Raw genomic sequence first — 23,231 nt, 5'->3', positions numbered from 1 at the left:
CCGGCGCACCACCGCCGTCCGTGCGCACGTAACGCCGCGAGGGTGGCGTGCCGCCATCTTGTCTTGGCTCGGGGCGGGCGGCAGCGCTGCCGGTAGAGGCCGCGGCGGGGCTGCGGACGGCGGTCCCGCCCAGGGACCGGCTCTGCGCCTTTGCTGTCGGGAGGGCGAGCGGCGCCGAGCGTGCGCTGCTCCTCCTCCTCTTCCGACCGCTCGCCCCGATTGTACTTCCGTGGCGGGGGGCGGGGGGAAGCGCAGGCCGCAGCGGCGGGGACACGATCGCCACAGCCGCGTTCGTCTGCGAGCTCCAAGGATGCCGTGTTGTGTTCGTGGTTCTCAGGGGACAGAAACCTGCTGGAGCTCAGCGAGCAGTACAAGAGAACAGACAGAATTCAGCTCGGGTCCTAGTCCCTGCCAGGACTAAATACAAATAGTAGGGTTTTTTTTAACCAGTTTTTATCGTTTCAGCCCCTCCGAACTACCCCCCGCGCGGCAGCGCTTCGCACCGTCTTCACAGCCCAGGGCCAAGTCCACCGACACGGTGTAACGGGACACGCTGCCCGGGCGAAGTTTCGGTCTGCTGAGGCTGCTGGAGGTCGGCAGGCATTTCACTGTTGATTTAAATTAGTTCAGGTCGAAAATTCTTGCAACGAGGGAAATGTCATCCTGAGGACTTGACAGGATGTTATGATTGAAGGGTAATTGAGAGGGCACACAAACGCACCCTGTAATTCATTCCAAAAGCGTGTTTTGTTATAACCCAGTATCGCAGCCCTAAGGGCCTGCTGTGACCGGGACTTCCTAAAGGCCACATCTGCCTGCCGGAGGACTTGCCTACTTCCACCCGTACAGAGAAGCACGGATTCAGTTTGGGATGTGTTTGCACACGAAAACTGAACTTTAGCCTACAGCCAGGCTGGGGTAAGGGTAAAAGTCTGTGAATTAAAGACATATTTTTTAAAGCTAAAAAGAAAAGATGAGCTCTTGCCCATCAGCATACCACCAAAGCTCCCAAGCTGAAAGGCAACATAAATGTTCTGGTATTTCTTTTTAGGAAATAAGAGAATATTCTTCCTGTCGCAGAATTAGTTCTTGCTTTCAGTTTAATAGTGAAGCTTCAGGAATATTTGGGGCATTTTGAAAATGAACATGGTACTTCAAGTGGTGATACCCCCTTTTTTACCATGTTTCTTCAAATTGCCAGCAGCGCACGGTGAGATGTTGTCAAAAAGTCAGAATTATGAACTACACACACACCGGAAAAAAGCAAGGAAAACATTGTACATGCATATAAATGAAGATGGGTGTCAGCTTTATTACAGAAATGGGATTTTTCTCTTTGTTTTTACTAGAGGACATTTCTCCAACTCTGTCCTTTCTTACAGCGCACATTTTCTTCCTTAGAAATTTTTTTTCTTTCAAAGTGCAATTTGAATAAGCATTAATATTGAGGACATAAAAGTCTAGAGATCTAAAACATGAGGTTTGCACATAGAAAATATTTAATTAAACCAGCTGATCCAGACCAAGCAAGCAAGCTTGAACGCAAAAGCACATAAGGAATCTAAGTTGGTGTGGACTAGTCAGGAAAAAGCTGCCCCATTCCCAATTGTCCTTATCCTTGAGTTTGGACAAAGCGGCATTTTTAACTTGAAATCAATTTTCCTTCTCCTGCCCAGGAGTGCATGTGGTTCCCAGCTCTCAGCTCCGTGCCATCAGTCTAGGGTCTCGCCTACTGCAGCCCTGCACGGTGTCAGATCTCAAACACAGGTGATGATATTCCAAACCTTTAAAATAACAGATAGCTTTCTGGCAGCATACCTGCATGTGAGACACTTCTGTGGATTTAATTCTAACATAATATTCTTCCTACCGTAAGACAACTCAAAAGGTCTGTGCAAAATAGCATTCTTTCTTATGGTGACTATAAATCTATTAATGGAACACGAACTCCCAAGAATTACAGATAGTCAGGCTTTATCATACCTAACTCACAACAAATGTGCCTTCTCTGCAATACATATGCACGGGATAGTACATTTCTTACGATGCCTGCCAGTTTTGTTGCAAAACTGTTTTCAGTGGCTTACATTTTTCTGATTTTTAGTGCCAAATGTCTGTTTTCAGGAAAAAGTCTAGTAAAAAAATACATTGTTTTGCATCTATTCAAAAATTTTGGACACATTAGAAAAGCTCTCTTTGTTAGGGAAGGAGCTGAAATTTAGTGGAGAGGAGGATTTGGAAAACATGAGTCTTTTGTTGCACCCATGAATAAACCCCAAAACTCTGTGGTCATTTGTGCATCTTGGGTTTCAGCAGCTGGACTTCTCCCCTCCCCAGATTTCAGTCACACTGGGCGAGCTCCTTCACGGCAAGAGAAGGAGCGAAAGAGGACACGGACTGGGACAAAGAGGCAATGTCAGGACCTTCACCAAGACCAAGGCTTCCACTCATGTAATCCCGACACGTTCTCACAGCTACGACGTTCTGTGTACTCAGTAGCGCAAAGATGAGGTAGAGGAAAACATGACAAGCATTCTAGTCAGGAGCACAGGCTGAGGTCGCACAGGCAACTTTAACCTACACCTATATTTGGGATGTGTGACTTTGTAATCTTTGTTTTCTCAACATGGCTGCAGTTGAATATTTTTATTTGAAAATATGACCAAATACACATTTTAGTATTATACATATCTCAAAGGCCTACTCTAAGTAATCAAACTTACACCAATTGTTACTGTGATATTTTTTCACTAATTAGAACAAGCTTTTGTGGTATGAAAAAAACAACATGAAAGGCAAGATGATTTATCTGCCTCAGATCATTTAAACAACACTTATGAAATCCACAACACTTTTCAGCTTCAAAGTAGTTAAAAGTTGTTAACTAATGATTCCTTCCAGCAACCCTGCAAGATAAGCAGATACTTTTGCCACGTTTTTACCGAAGGAGATATTGCAACCTGGGCGAGAGCCAGCTCCAGAACGCGGTAGCTTTTGGGCTGCCAGCTCTGTATGGTCAGGCCACACCTCTCTCTTAAATGTTAAACAACAAACACAGAGCCACAGGCAGAACCCGGATAAAAATAGCATGCAATGCAAGGCAGCGAGTCAGTCCTTTACTTTTAGGCATTACAGCTTTAAACGATTAACTGTCAAGAACAATCTTCATTAGTCTTGGTCCAAAACCACACTCTATTGAGCTGGCACATTTAATAGGTACGATATCGCTAATTCACACTGTGCTATCTGTGCTACTTTAAGAGATCACACCGAGGAGGCACAAAAGCATAAAAATTCCAGTCCAGCCCCAAAGCAAGCCTTGGTGTCTCATTATATGCATAAATGAAATTATTAAAACAGATAACCATCTTAAAGACTCCTTGAAGATGTCCAGCTTGCATAGCTTACACCCCAACACTGCTATTCTGTCAGCATGAATAAATCATAAACTGGTCCTGTCATCAGAAACCGCACCTGGCCTCGCGCACCAACTGCATATTGAGGGAACAGATTGCATTGCAACTTTCATCGCCCAACTCATCACATGGCAGAGAACACAACAGCCATGGAAGCAGTCAAGCAACTTCCAACACAGCTGAAAAGCCTGCATTCTTGTACGATATAATTTGACTGACTTAATACCTAATACTTAAGGTTTCATTACAACAAAGAAAATAATCCATTTTGCTCAAGGAATCACATCCAGGAACTGATTTTTAGACCAGGACGTAGCAGAGTGTAGTCAAAGTCTGTTCTATACGTATCCAGTCACCTTCAAAGCCAAATATTTAGAATGACCAGAATGGCCATCAAAAACAAACAAAAAAAGGCATCAGATGTCTTTTTCAGGTAAAAGCAACTTAAAAGGCTGCAAAATAACTGCAACAGACATTTAAAATGTTTCAACCCTAGATGTATTCGGGGTCTTTGAAAGCACATGTAAGAGAAAACAGAGGGTGTTGGAGAACAAGGGGAGGATGCAGACCTAGCAGCCTGGATTGCAGCTTCTGGTAGGTACAACTGCCCATCTTCATAAATACATCTTATTCATCACAGAATAATGACAATTGTTCTATTAAAAGTTTACTTTATGAGTACTCTTCAAATTGATTTCCATGTGCAACAGAGGAAAAAAAAGTTAGCAGCTGTAACTCCTTTCCTCCCCTCTTCTCATATTTGAATGAAAGGACAAGAGCAATTATGTTACTGTAGCAGCATTTTCAATTCATTAAAAAATAAGCAACATTCCTCTATTTTCTGATACCTTGCAATTCATACAGGCTTTTTGCCTTAATTCAAATATATGAGACTTGCCTGTAACAAGCAATACACATCTCACGTTGAAATTCAGACAGAAAGTATACTGGAAGGGTGGGCTTATTTATTCAATTTAAAAATCACACAGTACAGTGGCCTCCCAACTCTCACAAATCCTGTGTGCGTTTTGAAGTCCACACAGGCATGAACACACTCAGTCTGTTGTAGCCAGATTCAATTACACTGCAGGGAGGCAAGGGGCAAACACAACAAGCCGCCGGATTTTAAGTGAAATCTGTACAAGGTGTACCAAAACATTTCCTTCCCAGTTCGAGTCACTTAACTATGACTGAGACACCAGGAGAACAAACAGCATTTCTATTCACAAGAGAGAAGGGCTAAGGCTATTGGTCTGGTAACGCTGTCAATAGGCATCTTCAGCCAGAATTTAAAAGATATTAAAAAAAGCCCAGAGAAAAAATTGTTAGGTTTTAAAGTATTAACTTTATTAATAAATATACATCCATATGATGATGTAAATACAGATCATGAACACTACTCCATTCCCATACACATAATTGCACACGAGTAGCTCAAGTTCATGGACATAAAAACATACACAGTATCTAATCAGGCTTTTTACAGCAGAGGGTGGGGTGCTGATACTAGTTATTTAACAGATTACTGTTTCCCCCAAAGTAAACCTGTGGAAAAACAAATGATAGATTAAAGTATCAGAAAGTGGTTCAAATTTCAGAATACAGATTTACCTATTTGGAAAAAAAAAAGAAAAATCACAAGGAGAAAGGTCTAGTCTCTACTAAAGTCATAAATATATTTAAGCAGTGTTAAAATATATGCATTAAAATAGAGAAGAATAAACTTCTTTTGTGGTCAGAAATGAAGTCTGCAGTTCGAAGTGTTTATGATTGTTATCAACTGTTTTAACTGTCAACTCTAAGGATAGCGTGAAACATTATTATACATACAACAAAGAATAGCAGAGTCACAGCTAATGAAACCATCGGACAAATGACTTCACATTGCTCTGCCTTTTAAAGCTCTTCAAAAATGGGGGAGGGAGTTAAATTCTCATCTGAATTACTCTGTGTGTTGTAGTTCCAAGTAATTCTTTTCACAGACACATCACTTTTCACTGACAAGGCTTGGTTTTGTCCTGACTGAACCCTTAAGATCTTTCAGACAAAATGAAAATATATTCATTCAGAACAGAGATCTTTAATGGCTCTTGATACATAGTTATTTTGATTAGTTTAAACTAAATCCGAGATATAAAGAACATTGCTTTAATGACAAAGCTAACTGCTGATTTTAAAAATACTATCTTTGATATCAGTTAGCCACTTATGATGGTATCCAATTTTTTTCTGCCAAAATATGGTGCTAGCATCTTGAATATGTCCAGTGCAAGACTTTATAGTAGCAAAATTATTTGGTTTTAAAGTTTAAGTAAATTTAATCAGAAACTGAATAGTAGTTACTATATGTATATTAAACAGTGAACTTGTATAGCATCATTAAGGAATAATAGCAAGCTAATACATTTCATTTATGTATAAATAAGACATTAGAAACTTGATAATTAAAAGAAATTATTAAAAACCAAACTTGACATGTAGATCGTCTGAACAGTGTTAACACACAACAGTGATCCTAGCTTATGAATAGCTGAATTATGATATATAATATAAAATAAGCAATTTACCTTACAAGTAATGTTTTCATACTATGGGGGGAAAAGGCCAGTTTTCCCATCGGTGCTATTAAAGTTTAGGCATTAACATGCTGTTTCAGTGTTTGTCATGGAAAGAAAAGTGTTGAAAAAAGCACAATGTATTCTGCAGATTATACATAGGAAAAGCAGAAGCATTTCTAGTTCACTTTGAATCTCTAACTCCTTTCTTCTTCCCCTCACTGCATGGCACCAGTAAACTATAGTCAGATATAAAATAAACCAGAATTAGGAAATGCACTTCTGGTCTCCTTGCTAAATCCAGAGTGCCATTGCTAAATCCAGAGTGCAAAGCAGCCCATTAGACTCTCTGAACACTTTTCTACTTTATGCTCATCATTTCACAACTGACAACGTTAACTGTTTTTTACTGGGATTATATTCCATCTGATAAAATTAATAAACACTGTAATGAACAGAAATTGCTTAGATGATTTCATTATTTCATCAGCATACTTGAATACAAAATTCATTATATTAGCAGAACAGCAATACATCTGCATTATCTCCTGACACACAGCACAGCACCATTGAGGAGATGCACAGGTGAGAAACGGAACAGGAGCAAACAGGATAAACAGGAGGAGGTAAGAAGTGGAGTTTCTCCAAGGTACAGTGGTGACATGCAACACGTTCCTTGCCAGCGAGGTGTGACACTCCTGCAGTTACGACATTCAGCTGAAGAGGACTGCTTTCCCAGCTGAGTTCAGGAAAGAACTCAAAGCAGTCTTTGTTGAAAAATCATCTGATTAAAAACAGCCAATACAACACAGATCCTGAGGGTGAATTAACTCACGTTAGCATTTTGCATGTGTCGGAAGTTACATCGTTCTGAGAAAGATTGCTAAATTTCAGGCTTGCGAGTTTGTTGAGGAACAGAACGTATAACTGGATTTCATAGCTTCAGCATGAAGAAACTATTTTTAGTAGCAGTTTAGCTGCCATTAGTTCATCTATCGACTAAGGAGCCATCCAGTATAGTTGAGGTTCATTGTCTTAGTTGCCAGTGCATACACAGTTCCCCCACAACAATTCAACACACCTATTGTAAAGTACAGCATAAAGTCCAGCTCAATATGTGTTAGGCATCACTGGAACACCTGAAGGCTTGCTGCTTTTTTCCTGATAAAAAAGGTATGAAACATGACATCTGTTTCTTAAATTGTCATCACTGAAATCAAGAGTTCTCATCTAAGTGACAGCAGGCCAGAATAGCATTTATGTTAACAAAAATATCAGCATCATTACTCATTCAGCACAAGCTTAATTAACCCAAATTTTTCTGCTCCCCCAAATCTGCAAACTCTATATATTCTCCCCTGCCCCCAGATATTTGAAGCTACAAATTTATGATGTCATATTATATGTGAAACAACTTAAACTTTCTTCCAGATGGAAAAAAAAAGCGCTTTAATTCCAGTAAAATAAATTTAGAACAGACAATATGCAACATTGAGGACTGATTTTTTTAAGTCTAGATTAAAGTATTTTACACACACACTCACACACTCTCTCACACTTAAAAAAAAATTAAACACACCCAGTTGAAAAATTGAACATTTCTTTTGGAAGGAGGGAAGGTTTTAGTTTGAGTCAAGAAAGGTATTTATAGCTAACCAACAACGTTTTTTTTCAGCTTGCATGCATAGATGAATTACTTTATATCTGGGGTCTAGCAGTGCAGTAAACTGCATCCTGTTTGCATCAGCTATACAGTTTGCTTTTATAAATCATGAAAATGGTGTCCTTTGGTAGATATATAAGCTTCCATAACTTAAATATAGTATAAGTGTCAAACAACGAAATAACTGTATTTCCAGGAATATCTGGCAAAACTAAGTCTGAAAACTTGGCAACAGTGTCTATTTAAAAAGTTTAATTTGTAAACATTATAGATTAATACTTTAAAAGCTATTAAACTGTCGCCACCTAAGCACAGATTTTAAAGGCAAAAAACAGTGTAAATAGCTATTTACAGATTTAAGAACATACTGTATAATATTAACCAAGTGCGTAACTAGAATGAACAGTACTTAATTTCTTATAAAATATTTCAAAGAATTATTTGTGGTTTGGTATATATACTATTAGGCATTTCAAAATTACACAGCAGAATCCTGTAACAGCGTAAGTAAAAGAACAGCTATCACCTAAAGGCAGATTAGCTTGTGTTAATAAGGTGCTGTGAAGTTGTAACGCGCTGTACAAATGCTCAGTTTTCTTTAATATTTTCAAAAGTATTTTTGGAGCATTAGTTGAAATTGTCTTACTGCTACAACTCCAGAAACAAAAGCCACCTGAAATCAGCACTTTAAAAAAAGGTTGAGTTTTTTTGTTTGTTTTTTTTTTACGTATCCATGTGAGGTCTGTAGAAGCTCCTGCAGAAGTGGAAAATGTGCTGAAGTGGAAAATGTGATAAAGAAAGTGCTGCTTTCTTTATCAATTTTTCTTATTGAGTAAGAACTTATCTGGCTAAGTTCCTTATTGTGGCATAGGCCACATCATGAACCAACAGCCAGCTAATTCTGTCCTCCTCGTTTCAATTATTTAATGCATAACCACACAACTAGATTTACCAGAAATTGAACGTAAAAATAGGGACATGGACATTACTTAAATATTGACACCAAGGCATATGCATCACTTCAGACTTTCTTATAAATTATGATTTTAAACCAACAAAACCCCCTTTAAACCAGTGCCTTCTCAACATTGCTTTAAAAGCTACTGAATTGCACCCGTAGGCTATGGCATTATTTGAGTGAAAATAAAATCTAGAAATCCAGACTTAGGCAAACACTACCACAAAATGCAAGAAACATGCCAAAATTCAGAGTAAAGCGGATTAGTAAGGAGTTACCAATTCCCTCCTTTCATTCATTAGGCTGTTTCATTTTGCTACTAGTTTCACCAGCAGCATGTACTCCTCTGTTATGCACCATAGGATAGGGAAAAGCTGCACTGCCACAAGTATAATTTAGATTTGCAAGCCGTGATAGAGCTTTAATGCTACCTGGAGGTCTGCCTGGGCTGACTTTGTATCCTGCTGCTTTAGTTGTACCCAAGGGTCTGCCTGGACTTGTCTTAAATCCAGCTGCTTTGGTGGTCCCCAGGGGTCGACCTGTGCTGGTTCGGTACCCTGCTGATTTTGTGGTCCCTGATGGCCTTCCACGTTTACCAGATCGGTTGAGGTTTTTCTTTTTCTTTAGTTCGTCTTTTGTCTCTATATTCCTGCCACTTGTGGTCTGCAAGTGCGATTCGTTCAACGCATCTTGTCTCTGGCATGCAATTGGTTTGTGGCTGACTGCGTGGCTGTATTTACTTTGCTGCGTGGCATACAAGTCAAACTGATCGGCAGATCTCACATTGTCTTCGTTAAGGCAGGAACTCTTGCCGGTCCCACAGAAAGCTGTATTGCTGCTCGCAACAGGGTGCATCATTTTCTACCAAAAATAAGAGAGACAAATATGTATCAATATATAATAATACTGCAGCGTTCCACAAGTAAGAATCTTTCAAAAGCTACCTCTTTCTCAAAATTAGTCCAAACTACTTTTTCTATTTTTAGTAAACAGTATTGATGTCAGTAAATTACTTTTTTTAAATGAAAAGTTTCATTAATCTTTCACTTGAGGTTTTGCATGTTAACCTTTACACATAGTTAAAAATGACAATTTAAACTATGTATTATTTAGATAGGTATAATTAGGGAAGAAGTACGTTAATGAACAAGAGCGTTTCAGCAACCAAGATATACAATATCTGCTCACCCGCTGCGATTTCAAAACCTTTCTAACTGAATCTCATCTAAATTCTAGCCGTTCTAGTTGCAAGATTAATCTGTCACCTGTGAGCCAACGAAAAATATGGTATCACTCTCTTGATTTAGTAGATATAGGCTCCTAAAGATTTTTGTTTAACTGCAGCAAATTAATAAAACTCTACTCCGTTTTGTCATTTCTTGTCACAATGTGAAAGAAAGAAACAGGTAAGGCATTCAGCGAAGGCAGCGGTGCCATAGTTGGGAAAGCAGAGGTACAAAATGAATCTATTACAAAGTAAAAGATGCTAGATTACAGAAATGCCACTTCTGTCCCAGTTAGAAGAGCAGGTACAAATTACTGGTAATGACAACTCCAAGATAACAACTTTGGGAAAAACAACACCACGACTCCTGTTACAGATGTGCACGTTGTCACACATCTCCAAATATTCTGGAAAACCTGACCATCGAGGTCAACAACTGTATTATATAGCCTGCTCTTTTCATTAGACAAAACCAACTTGAGCTGTGCTCTGTTTACAGACGTTTACTTCTTTACAAGATCAAAGCCCTGTCTTCAGGATGGCAGAAAGGTTAATCTCACCTGCATGTCACTGCAGGCTAACCCCAGCTCCAATGGACAAACTGACGTCCAGCTGCTAGAAACCACATACGGTCACCGTCATAATTACAAGCAACAACTTCTGAAGAAATTGGTTATGCTTATATCCATCATACCAAATCCCTGCAGCATATGTACTGGGGCAGAATCACAACAGTTAAGAGTATTACTGGTATTCTAAAACTTTTTTAGTAGTAATGCTTCTAAATACCAACACTGCACAAATACTGCCTCAGATTTCTTAAAGCGGCAATACTGTAAGAAGCCAGCAAGCTACGCAAGGAGCAACAGGATGATATTTTCACCCATTCAACTATATTGGTTCTACAACTTAAATAAGCTGCAAATACTCAGTTTAATAATAATATTTAGCCATGCTGAAGACAAGATTAAGCCAATCAATATCTGGCAAACCAGAGTATTTCTGCACTCTACAGTCATGCTTAGGACACCAAATACTTCTTCCTGTGGTAAATTTCTCTAGTAGATAGGGTCTGGAAGATTTATTGTATTTTCCCTGCAGTAGCTCTGGAATATCACCTACAGCAACCCAATTTAAATTCTACCATTGATTACTGAATTTATTTGGCAGTTATGAATGTCTTCTCCCAGCCAGAGAGAAAGCATACAGCAGAAATGGTTTATTTACGCAGGAGTAAATCCCCGTGCCCTTTTCTTCTGATTACAATGGATACGTTCCCTGCTGTAACACCCAATTTACCTTGGCTTGTCAAATACGCATTACAATGTATGCATTACTCTTGTGCAAATATATGAATATGGTTTTATGTCAAACAGTGAAATTATGATAGTAATATAGTTTAAATATTAGATGGTTCTAGCAGAGATTATCTGAGTGCTACAATTCTGGTGTGTTGAATGGGGTACAGTGGAACAAACGTGAAACCACTGTTATTGCAGGTGTTGACTAGCAAACGAAACAACTAAGAATAATTAGCAAGCCTGCACTTAGCAAAGAACAAAGGAAGTAAGCTACAGGTCAGGAGACTTTTCTACGCAGCAACAAAAAGGAAGCTTAAGGTTTTCTACAATTAGCAGTCAGAAAATGTTACCTTCCTTTAACCCCACTAGTAGGGCCCACAATATCACAAAAAATACCTGAGATTTTTCATGATACGTAATTGCAAACATAAGGGTTCTGATAATGTATTTTTGCTGCCGAGAGAGTAAGCCCAGCGGCTCTGAAAGGCTATTCATCTGTTTGTTGATACACTAGAGGACTCTTGGAGCTGTCAGCAGCATTCTTGTCTCGGTACTCACTTTAAACACAGGAACACTGGCTTCAGCCCCAAAAAGCCACTCCAAGCTCGACTGCCACAAAGAAGGATCAGTTCAGCTGCCCAGTATCCGAGGAACACACCAGACCAGGGAGAAGGCACTGAATAAAGTGAGGGCCCCTGGTATTTCTCAGGAGACCGACCACCGCTCAGACGCCTTCCTGTCTATATTACATTCTTACCCTCTGCTTTTTCTCCTTGTTACAGTCAGGGGGATTTTTCCTACAGACACCATCCATCTTTCCTGGGGAGAACCATCGCAGGTACTCCTAGACAGTGAATATATCCTGCTGTAACTGGCAAACGTTGGAGCTTCATAACCATATGCATGTGTTTTGTGTCTACTGCAATATCCCTGAGAGCTCTCGACAAACCCTAACTTTACGTACAAAACCTGGCTGATGCTAGTTTACCTTCCATGTGCCAACAGCCAATATCACTGTAATTGATGAAAGAAGAAAGATGTACAAATCAGTAACTGTTTAAAATTTCTTACAAGAGGACAAAGCTTAATAAAAAAACCACAATCTTGGTGGAAGACTGCCAATGGTTTTTTTTTTTAATGCTTTTTCTTTTTCCCCTCTCTGCACCGTTTTTCATCAAACCATGAAAATTTCAAGTAGTAGCCAAAGTTCATATTCTGTGTTTTTTAAGACTTTTTTTGAAAAGTTTTAAAAAGGAAATCTGTAATGGAGCTTAATTACCCTAACATGGACATCTCCAGCATAATTTTACTTTGTTCACATTACAGCGGGGAATAAAAGAATGTAGTGAGTCTATCTGTAGAGTGGAAGCAGGTTTCTTGGCAGGGAGATAGACAGTATAAATGAGAATTGGTATAAAATGCAAAGTTATGCCAATTTAAAAATCACGCTCTAGCTAAATTGTATAGCCAAACACACACAACTTTATGTGCAAGCATTCTTAAATAAAACTGGCCAGAAAAGTTTCCAGCGAAATAGAACTTAATTGTTTTAAATCTGTAAACAGACATGTAAAAGATATTTGCAACAGTTTACTTAAATTAGTTTTTAAACTGATTCAACTGACTGGTTGAATGTCTCTGTGTAAACAAATAGTTACGATGAGGCATTGTAGTAACGAAATTTAGTCATATTTCAGAAAGATTTTTACTGGAAAGTGGCTATAGAGGATTTTCCATATGGATCCTTTTCTATCTGGTAATTTATTTCTATACAAATGCTGGGGTAGGGAGGAGACAACTGGATAAGCTAGCTTTGGGAAAAGAGAGGCAGCATTAGAGCTTCCCATGCAATGAAGCACAGAAGCTCCACTGCTGCTAGAAATAAAGAAAGAAACAGGATCGACCATCCATCCCGGACCCACAAAGCTTTGCTGTAGGGGGATTTCTGGACACGGTAACGACCCCTGCTTCTAAAGCACAGCTGCACTGCCACTCTCCTGAGTACCTGCAAAGTTAACCTGCTTTAGCACTAGCGAGGTGAGTTTGAAGTTTTGTTTTGCCCAGAGGACAGCCAGGCTACTGATCAGTTGATACACGATGTATGAGGCTGTCATTAAGATTTTTTGTATTTCACAGTCAAGCTTGGTATCATTTGCTTTCTTCTGGGACATGAAACAGAAACCATATTATAGGCGATAAAGACGCAGCACGAAACTTAAGAAATTTCACCTAATTCCAGTGACATTACAGGTTTTGGACAGACAGAGTGAGTGCATCCTTGTATCCCTAAACACAGGTCAACATACTGCACAGTTCTAGCTTAAAACTGCTAAGGCTTCTGTTACTGATATGGCCCATCTCCCTCTAGGCTTGAAACTATGCAGAAAACCCCCATTCATGTCTTGTTCAGGACACAAAATTTTAAGATCAAAGCTACTTAAATCACATTACATAAAAACACCCTCTTGGGTTGTGACATGATGCTGTCTTCAGCTTTCAAACATCACACCCTTTGCCTTCTTCATGGGCAGAATTTAGCTGCCAGCGTAGATAAGATGAAAACTTTCATGAGCAGAGAAAGTGCACAAGCCCATGGGAACAGGCACTTGCTCATTAACTCCTTTTATACCGAGTACTGGACCTGTGACCCATTATCTGCACTAAGCAGAATAATCAATTCCAACACAAGAAGCAGGCAACTGCTCTGGTCTCACCCACCCCAGCCTGCTTTCTGTAACTACAGCCTGGTTAGCACCAGAACAGACCTGACTCAGCAAGTGCTTTTGACTTCTGGTAAAACACGCCTGAATCAGAGCAAAACTGAACAAAACTGGAAGCACATTTGTATTACAGCTTTTCAACTGACGAATACCAGGAAAGGTAAACTCCTATCACCAAAAGGGACAATTTTGCTTTTAATGAAGGTTAGTATATAAACCCCTCTCATTTTTCTGAAGTTTTTTACTGCTGAGCTTGCAATAGTTTCAAGATGTATTGACGGAGCTGTAGGAGGCTGTAGCAGTACATTTTCATCATCACCCAACACATACAAAGTATATGACATACTACTTAAAAACACAAGCAGTTACAAATATTATTTCTGCACTAGCACTCTGGACGTCACTTCTACCAATTAAAACCGTTGGAGTGGAGCACAGGACCTGCTCTGTTCAAGATCTCTGCATAAAGAACGCTCTATGCCACGTACGACAGCGCAGGGGCTGCAGGCCCTGGGGAATACCAAAGGACTTGTTTTCTTTGCAGGGGGGGAATTTAAGCAGCAGCAGCGACATTTTCGCTTTCAAGACTGCAACAGAGATAGGTATTGGTTCTGCTCTTCCCTCTTAGGATAGCGCATGTGAGAAGTACTTTCATCACTCAGTTAAAAGAATTAATTACATCAATTTAAATGTTTTTCAAGTGTCCCTTTTATTGTCAGCTCCTTTTCTACACATTAACTCTTGCTAAAGTAGGGCCTTACCCAATTTTTGAAAACCTGTAACTGCTTGTTTTCACAATGTTGCACCTTACCTTACCTCCCGTAATGTAAATATTTTAAAAACACTGAGTATGAAATCCTATCAGTGGCACAACATACACTGTAACACCTGAACCTACATTTGAAATCTAATCTCCTTCTGAAGTTAGATAACCAGTTTCTCCAAACTGTGCTTATGAAGCACTTTCCACAGTTAATTGCATAATATGATTTTTCTCATCGAGACTAGGTAAAATATATTAAAAAGAGCCAAAATATAAAAAACAATTTCTTTGCAGCGGTGACTCGCTAGAGCTACTACATGACAACAGGAGACTGCAAATTGAAGAGACAACATAATCTTGAAAACAGTTTCCTTCTCAATTATTCTTAGTGCAAAAAGACTAAGAAATTAAGAGTTCCCCAAACAATACAAGAACTTACAAATACGGTCCTTCCCCCGGTGACCCAGGGTCATTTTCTTACATGACGGAAGTTAAGGAAAGAGTAATTTTGGAGCAGACATACCCACCCCCTTCAAATTCCTCTTCCCTAGACGTGCCAGGCGGAGGGGGAGCCTTCCCTCACAAAGGGGCTGCGACTCCTGCTCCTTACCAGAGAGCTGCAACCTGGGTGCATCTCTGTGCCTCCGGGAGCCCAAGTCTTTTGACTCAGACATCTGGAGAAACAGTGCTCTCCAAAGCCTAAGCACCAGCTTTGTATTAAAGACAGAGATCGGCGCTGCTCTCACAAAGATTAGATATTGTCAGGCATTAGCTAGGCCAAGTGTCAAGTAAACTGTGAACTTTTAGGGATCATTCATTATTTGATTGCAAAAGCAGGCAAACAAGTAATTGTTATACTTGTTTTTTAAGGTTAGAGTGTAAGTCATATCTTAGGGCAGAGTTTCACTAGATGCCAACGTCAGCAGAAATGTCAGCTGACTTCTTCCCACCCCAAAATTTAGATCATATAACCACGTGATGATGAGAAACAGGACACTTGAAAGGGTTAAGACAGCTTCACAAAAACTAAGGAAGATCATGTCAATGATCTAATTAACTGTGCACCTCCAGTTACACTGACACAATTGACAATTTGGTTTCATAATCAATAGAAACCACTCTGAATCCGCATTTTTTTCTGAATGGGACAATCTTGCCCTTTCCTCTTCTCCCACATTCCCGCTCCTTGTGCCAACACTAACTATTGTGCAAGAGCAGGACAAACCAATACCAGGGATCTGACCCAGGTGAAAACTAATCCAACAAGAAAGAAAAAGCAACAGTTGGCTGGCATTGAGGCAAGAGAGAAACAGAAACACACATTTCCATTAGAAGCACAGAGACAGACTCAGGTCCCAGGTCAGCCTAAGCCACGTTACCCACCGGCTGCCACTGACCCACTCCCCCCTGGTCTCACTTACTTAAAAGCCTAACCAGACCTCGAAAAGATGACTTTTCGACAACTTAACGGACTTAGAAGACCTGAATGAAGCGTATGACAAGTCCCAAACACAGCAGAGGGCATGGAGATTGGGGAAAAAAAAAACAACCCACAGCTGGGGATGGGGCAGCGCAGAATCAAGGCAGCCATCAGGCCAGACAGACTGGCTTAGAGGACCAAGGTTGCGAAACTGCACCCTGATTATTCTGTGGTTCTGTAATTACCAAACTTCAAGGCAATCCAAATATGCATATGAATGACGGAGCAGGTACAGGTAGATCTTTATAAAGAAAGGATTATTAGTGTTTGTGAAATTGTCCATTCACCTGAAGGAGCTATTCCCAGGTAAACAGGAGCAGACCTCGCCATAGCCTAGAACAACGGCTTTGAGGAGCTGGAGATGCTTATTCATCTCCGTGGGTGTTCTCACCCACCCGCTCTTCTCCCCAGGGAACAGACCTCGCTGTAGTCTAGAGCAATAGCTCGGAGAGGTAAGAGGTGCTCATTCATCTCAGTGGGTGTTCTCATCTACTCTCTCCTCTCTCCCTAGCCTCCTCCCACAAAAGGATTTTGAAGCTTAAAAGATGGATCAAACATCTCCTTCCTGACATGCACTTCCACGGTGTTTCTCTGCGACAGGACTAGTGCGAAAAGCTCTGGACACCTGACAACACACCCAAACACAGCTCCTGCAGCATACTTATGCTAGACTGCAGAAAGACAAAGTCCACTTGTTGAATCTGTTCAACAATGGTCAATAGACAAACACGCGGGACTTTTTTTGTTTAAAGTTGCATCTAAAACCTGAAGGATACAGACAAAAAAAAAAATTGTAACAGAAACTGCAGCATCTGAAGACTGAAATAGAAATAAACCATAATTTAAGAAATATATTAACCAAGTGTTTCTCCTACTCTTTCATCTTACAAAAATAAAAACCGCGTGGATCAAAATAACTGTTACTTTCTTTAGAGAGATATCCAGAGAGAAATGCATGCAAATTAAAGGTGCAACTATTCACTAATTACCCCAGAAGGGCTATGCACAAATAAGGATGTACTAAACTATCTTTAACTATCCACAAGAATATAAACCATTCACATGTGTTATGCTAGAAGGCAAAGGGGCACAGAAGGAACGTATCAGAGGCTACCCAGATACCCTGACATGCCAGTGAATGAAGGCATGCACTACTTAGGTATGTCAAGGAAATACATCCATGGACTGCATGCACGCATTAAGATTCCGCACACTAATGGAAATATGTTCTAAGTAAAAAGCACTGCATATCACTATCCCCACGCACGACAGCCGTGGGTGCTGAAGGGAATTAATAATTCCTGAGCGCAGCGGAGAGGCCAGACTGGGGAGCAGCAAGAGGCCCAGCTCCACCTGAAGAGGCCAAGGGCCAGCTGAGGGGACAAAGGGGCGGCGCAGCTCCCTCCTGCCCCGGCCCGCCGCCTCAGCTGCCACCGCAGCCGCGCTTGGGGTCACGGGAGTGATGGGGGGGCTCGCCTCGCGTGTCACCTGTCTTGCGTGGGTGGCAAGAAACAGGACCTGGCCCAAGCCCCTCCTCGGCCCAGGGTGCGGCCTCCTCCCCCCGGCCCAAGGGTATGGCCCGGCTCCCTCCCGCCCGGGCGGGGAGACAGCGGGACGGGGCGGCGATGGCGCAGTTCCTCTCCCGCGGCCCTGCAGGGCCGGGCTCCCACACCCCGGAACGGCGCGCAGGCGGGGCCCCCCATGAGGGGACCGGGGGATCCCCCTCAGCGGTGGGGCTGGACGCGGCCCTCCCCTCCCCCGCCGGCCGCGTCTCCATCTTGCCCGCCCGCCGCCTCTCGCCGCGGGGAGAAGGGGCCGGGGAACGCAGGCCCGGCCCGCACCTACCTGAGGGGATCGGGGCGGCCTGCAGGGCGGCGGGCGGGCGGGCGGGCGGGCGGGAGGGAGGGAGCGGCCGCCTCCCCCACACCCCGCCGGGCAGCTGCAGGGAGCGGCGCTGCGGCGGGCGCGGGCGGGACGGCGGGGCGCGCTCCCGAGCGGTGCCGCGCCGCGGGGGCGCGCAGCGAGCGTGCGCGGGGCGGGGCCGCCGGAGGGCTCCTCCCGCCTCTGAGGCGCTCAGTCTGGGGGACCCGCCGCCATTTTGTCTTGCGGGCGGGAAGGTGGCGGGCGGGCAGCCGGCTGAGGTGCGAGGCGCGCACGGAAACGTGAGGGTGAGGCCGGCCTGCCAGCCGGTGTGAAGGCTGGCCAGGATGGGATGCGGCGGCCTTGAGCACAGGCAATCACCATCACCCTGGGCGTCTGTGACAGGGCAGGGGAGCAGAGGAGGGTTTGCTGAGCAGCAGGGCCAGCACTGGGCCATCATTCCTGTTTTTCTCTACCTCATGAATAGCATTATTCACATTCGTCTTTGCTCTGACTCTGAGGGATAAGCCACTGATTTATTGTACGGTAAAACAAATCCTAGAACATGTCCTCTATATTTGAAATATTCTAAAGGGTTAAGCACGTTCATGAAAACTCAGGATTCCTGGTGTTTCCATTACTTCCATTTGGATGGAGAAGCATGATACCTTCTGTGCCAAAAGTACACACAGTGCAATCCATTATAGAAGAATCAAGCTTTAAGACTATTAAAATAATGTATTAGGTTAGTTCTCTTTCACTGCTGATTCTGCAATGAATAGCAGCCATTTCCAATGTAACTCGTCTGGGGTTGAGTCCATGTACCATTAGCCACTCATGTCTTACAGCAGAAGCTCCAACGAAGTACTGTTGATTATTAAAGATTTTGCCCTATTTCATCTGTCTGCATTCTAAAGAGTTTAGTAAGAGTGCAAGTATTGCAATGGTACTTTATTATAAAAAAGGCTTTGAGTGGGAAAGCAACTTTGTTTCCAAAGAGATCCCATAGAAACGGGAATTTTAAGTGCCCAGCACTTTTCACCATCTGACCTTCTGTTGTCAAGGTCAGTTTTAGTAAAACGCACATTTGTTAATGACTGTAACAGCATCAGCGCCACTGTGTACTCATGCAAACCTTCCTGCTCTCTGTTAGCACCCTTGGGCCACTGTCAGACAGTAGCATATACACCTTCAAATCAGGGTCTAAATGAGCATGTAAGTCCTTAAATGACTGACATCTGAAAGAGTCTGAAAGATGTTCTGCATTATTCAGATGAGGTCTTAGAAAATAAAAGCAAGAAAGACCAGACAAAAAAGAGCCTGCAGATTTTATAAATGGCTAATTCTGTTTTCCTAAATATTTTACTCCCCTGCTGTTGTTTGGGGAGCTGACTGCTGTACTCCAACCCTGTGATACTCCATTTCTACAATACTTGGAGCTCTTCAGGCCGAAAATTGCTGTGAAACATCCTGCCAAGACGATGGTTCGTTTTTTTGCCAGTGCTTCCTAATGCATGCAGGAATCCTCACTTGAAATATAAGAAAGCAGCAGGGAAAAGCAGCATTTATTTAGCTTAATTTAGCAAATGATTCAGTTTATTTATGAACCTTATCTTTCTGCTGTTTTTAACTCTTGTTGGAAATGCTGCCGCCAGTCAGAAGCAGTGGAGTTCGATACCTCTTCCGTCTCCTGTTATTTTCCTTTTAGTATCTTAGTCTGGAAGGTGGTGAAATCAGGCTGGGCTCAGGCTCCTGGTTTATCTAGAAGAAATCGCGATCTCAACGGAATGCACAAGTGGTCAGATAATAGAGAGGAGTGAACTCGTAATGTGAAGCAGTGAAAGGTTCCATCCCAAGAAGCTGTGAAACCTGAATCGGGCTGTTGTTGAGGCTACCGCTGGCAGACTGGCAGAGTGAGATCTAAACATTTGACCTTGGAGCTGGACGTGCCTCTGAGGGTGCTGGGTCTGTGTGACTGCTCTGTATTGTGCTCCAGGCAAACCCGCGCCAGATGAGCCAGCGCCGGTGCCCACAGTGCTCAAATATTAATCTGGTAGCAAGAGGGTCTGGTTTCCTCATCTGCACGCTGTGCTAATAAAAACAGGAACCAAACAAAAGATAAACTGGTCTGCGACTGTCGTGTTCTGTGAAAGCCGGCCATGACCTGAAGCACGGCCGTTACTCAGGTTGTGAATCTGCTTCCCCCTTTTCTTTCTCTAAAGGACTGCTCTCACTAGCAGTAGCAAATGATTACAATTCATTATCTGTAAGGTAAAAGATGCAATGAAATGCTGCTCCTCCCTACATCCGGACTGCAAAGTCCCATTCTCCTTCTCCCTCACTGGAGATCTCACCGGTGGATCCCAATTTTCAAGGAGAGGAAGGGCCTAAAATGCAAGTTCCTCCTGCCAACGCAGGAGCTTCTCGCTGATCTTCAGCTATACAGCATGCTGAGCAAGCCGGGAGAACTCAGTACTGGGACTGCCACCACCTCCTGTCTATTTAACTATGAATTACTGGAGCTGATAACTTCCACAAATTCACTTGCTTGCTAACGTGCACAGGCAGAGGAAATGCAGGGTTTAGTTAAGATTAAGGATTTTCAGTAGTGTAACGCTTTTCTTACTTGGCAGTTAGTTTCAGAACAGTTGCCCAGTGGTATTTATTGTTCTGAGAAACATGTTTGTGATGATAAACTTCGTATTTAGAATGGCCAAAGTATAAAATAACTTAAGAATCTCATGCTCACTCCACAGTAGGTTATTAATAATTTCTTAGCTCACTAGAACTACTTAGTTCTGAGATACTAATTAATTTACCTCTGCTTATACTGGTCAGCTTGACAATTTTGTATCTCTCAGTTTGATGAAAGAAAAATACTTAAATCTATTTCAGATGAGAAGTCTCAGAGAAGCAATGTTTGGGTGGCAATCACTCAGACTAATGGTCATTTATTTAAAAACAATTGTTTCCACTGTAGCTAAAATTATCAAAACAAATCTTCCTGCCTAGCATTGTATAAACATTTTACAAAATGTACATTTTGGGACAAATTCAAGTCCAGCTGTGCGCCTTTCATCTTTACATTTTTAGGTTGTTCTCCGCCTCCACTCCCCCCATACAGCCACAGTTAGCTGGAAGCCAGAATTTCTTCTGCAAACGCCCGAGCTCTAAGAACACAAACTTGTTTAAGCTGAGACCATATTTGGAAGAGATCTGGGTCAAGAAAAATAATCAAAGGAAAGTGCATTCCTCGAGCATCACGTGGGGAGGCCAGAACGCGCACACAGGGCCTGGCGCTCAGGCTCGGATACAGCGAAGGGGCTGCGCACGACCTTCACCAGCAACGCGCTGCGAGTAGGCTTGTGGCAAGGGCTGGTTTTACACCAACGTTCACACTGAGAAGAAACTCACCGGCCTATTTAAGGGCATTCGGGCAAATTTAGAAAAGGCTTTCTTAATAGAGGTTTTCAGCAACGTGCCATCGATAGTATGTGTCCATGGCAGAAAATTGAAAACTAATTCTGGCAAGCTCCACAGCTCCATTCTCACAGACACACATATCTGTCTCTCTAGCCCTGCCACTAGTTTCGCTGAAGTAACAGCCGTTTCTTACAAATGTAAACATGTCTGAAGGACTGAAATACCAAAGTGCGCTCTTCTCCCTGAGACTCCGGCGTTCTTTTACTTATTATTTTAGGAAGATCCCAAATCCAGCCTTTGGTGTTTGTTTTCTATTCGGCTATTACAATGGCAGAGTTTTAGCAAAGCTTTGCTTAAAAATCTTTTTTTTTTTGTCTTCCACTTGGAAGACTTGAGCGAGAAAAGCTCCTACAGATGGCACTTTGAGCCTCAGAATCTTTTATTCAATTAGCAGGCAAATGCACACTAAATAGACTGCACTGCTTTAATTGTACAAGTAAAATCTCAAGCAGCCAGAACAGGGAACAGCTACAGAACATGCCGAGCTGTGGTCCACACATTACATTTTGGTTACAACTTTTACATAAGCATAAAGACTAACATTTAAAGTAGGCCTTAAACTGCCCATTTAACAAAACAAGGGGTGGCAGTGATGTGCAATAAGAGTTAGGGTAGTATAAAGTTCTGAACTGTGATTGCCCACATTTTTCATCTTGCTGTGAATTTTTTTTTCCCCATCCAGAACACCGGATTTAGTCTTCATCTCCTGTTTTCCTGGCGAGGGCACAGAGCAAAACCTCTGCCCATCTGCCCACTCATGTGCATACAGGGAGTAACTTGACATGCTGCATCATCTCTCGCACACAAACGGCCACCACAGCGATAGACGGGACGTCCTTATTAACCCTTCACAATGCGGCGAGGAATGTCGCTGTTCGAATCTTTGGCGTGTGCTTGCACTGAGAACGAGGGAGCCAGCAGGGCTGCAATCAAGAGCCTTGCTCTCTCCTTCCCCTGACCTCTGATGCAGACCTGCTGGGGCCAGGACCTCAGGCTGTGGTGGAGGCTGCCATGGGAAACAGTGGCACAGGCCTCCCCTGCCCTGCCTCCAGCCGCTCCCAGCGTTCACCATCTCTTCCAGATTCACAGACCTTCACCTACACAGCGGTTCTCTCCTACTTCACTGCCACCTGAAAGCGCCAGTGTCCTGTTCCTTGAGAACAGCAACACCCCCAGAGTATCGCCCCTCACCACCACCACTGCATTACTGCGAAACGCAAGCAAAAACTCATTCATGATCCAGTATCAAATACTTCTACCACTTATCCACCCAAACCACCACTGTTTACTCAAGCACTGAAAGCATAAAGCAACCTAGAGAGCTGGCAGCGTATCACCTTGGGCAGATAACAGAACAAACTCTGCTTATGTATATTAAAAAAAAAAAAAAAGGAAATACAGCATCCCTGTGCTCTTCCAACAACTGGTGACAGGAATCTGTGCGGGGCAGATTCCCTGGAAAGCAGTCAAACTGTGATGTTTGTAAAGAACTTGTCTGTATCCATGGACACACTTGGAAAGAACTAAATATAACAATTTTCATTACTTAATTGTGTCTTCTATTCTTTTTTCCACCTTTTTTTCCTTGTGTATTTGTTAATTTGAGAGTTTCTTCTCCTCTGGCTTACATGCATTTCGCTCCTGTTTTCATGTATCCATGAAGCACCTTCATTGCAACTTTCTTAACTGAGTCTGAGCTGCATCTCATTGCATTTCTAGCAGAAAAACACAAGCACTAGTTACTGTACACATCACCCTACTCCAAAAGTACAAGGTTAACTGTCATAGGAAAAAAACGGAGAAGCAA

General features: G+C 42.3%; 2 protein-coding genes and 1 long non-coding RNA gene across 7 annotated transcripts in view; 1 reads left to right on the top strand and 2 right to left on the bottom strand.

The window, feature by feature from the left end:
• The first annotated feature begins 11 nt into the window (after window positions 1-11).
• LOC142088840 (uncharacterized) lies at window positions 12-17,186 on the top strand. 2 transcript variants are annotated; one of them, XR_012676033.1, is made up of 3 exons: window positions 12-3,216; window positions 3,913-4,010; window positions 16,593-17,186. It is a non-coding gene; the product is annotated as an uncharacterized LOC142088840 (long non-coding RNA). The 2 variants fall into 2 exon arrangements; XR_012676032.1 differs by lacking the exon at window positions 16,593-17,186 and having other exon boundaries at window positions 3,913-4,976.
• Window positions 4,739-9,450, bottom strand: C15H5orf24 (chromosome 15 C5orf24 homolog). Its single transcript, XM_075164607.1, has 2 exons — window positions 9,024-9,450; window positions 4,739-7,132 (listed from the first exon to the last, which is right to left on the bottom strand). Exons 1-2 carry the CDS (start codon window positions 9,448-9,450, stop codon window positions 7,092-7,094), a joined length of 468 nt encoding a protein of 155 aa, XP_075020708.1. The 3' UTR covers window positions 4,739-7,091.
• Window positions 9,203-23,231, bottom strand: part of DDX46 (DEAD-box helicase 46) — a 38,870-nt gene continuing 24,841 nt past the window's right edge. For 3 of the 4 annotated variants that reach the window (XR_012676029.1, XR_012676030.1, XM_075164605.1), the window contains one exon: window positions 19,478-19,702. The gene's annotated coding sequence lies outside the window, so the exon portion shown is untranslated. Of the gene's footprint in view, window positions 9,454-19,477; window positions 19,703-23,231 lie in introns of those variants that run through there. The other variant, XM_075164604.1, reaches the window with a different exon arrangement.

The sequence above is a fragment of the Calonectris borealis genome, chromosome 15 (assembly GCF_964195595.1).
Source record: "Calonectris borealis chromosome 15, bCalBor7.hap1.2, whole genome shotgun sequence".
Classification (NCBI taxonomy): domain Eukaryota; kingdom Metazoa; phylum Chordata; class Aves; order Procellariiformes; family Procellariidae; genus Calonectris; species Calonectris borealis.
Note: the sequence above shows the minus strand (reverse complement) of the source record. Positions and strands in the feature narration are given on the sequence as shown.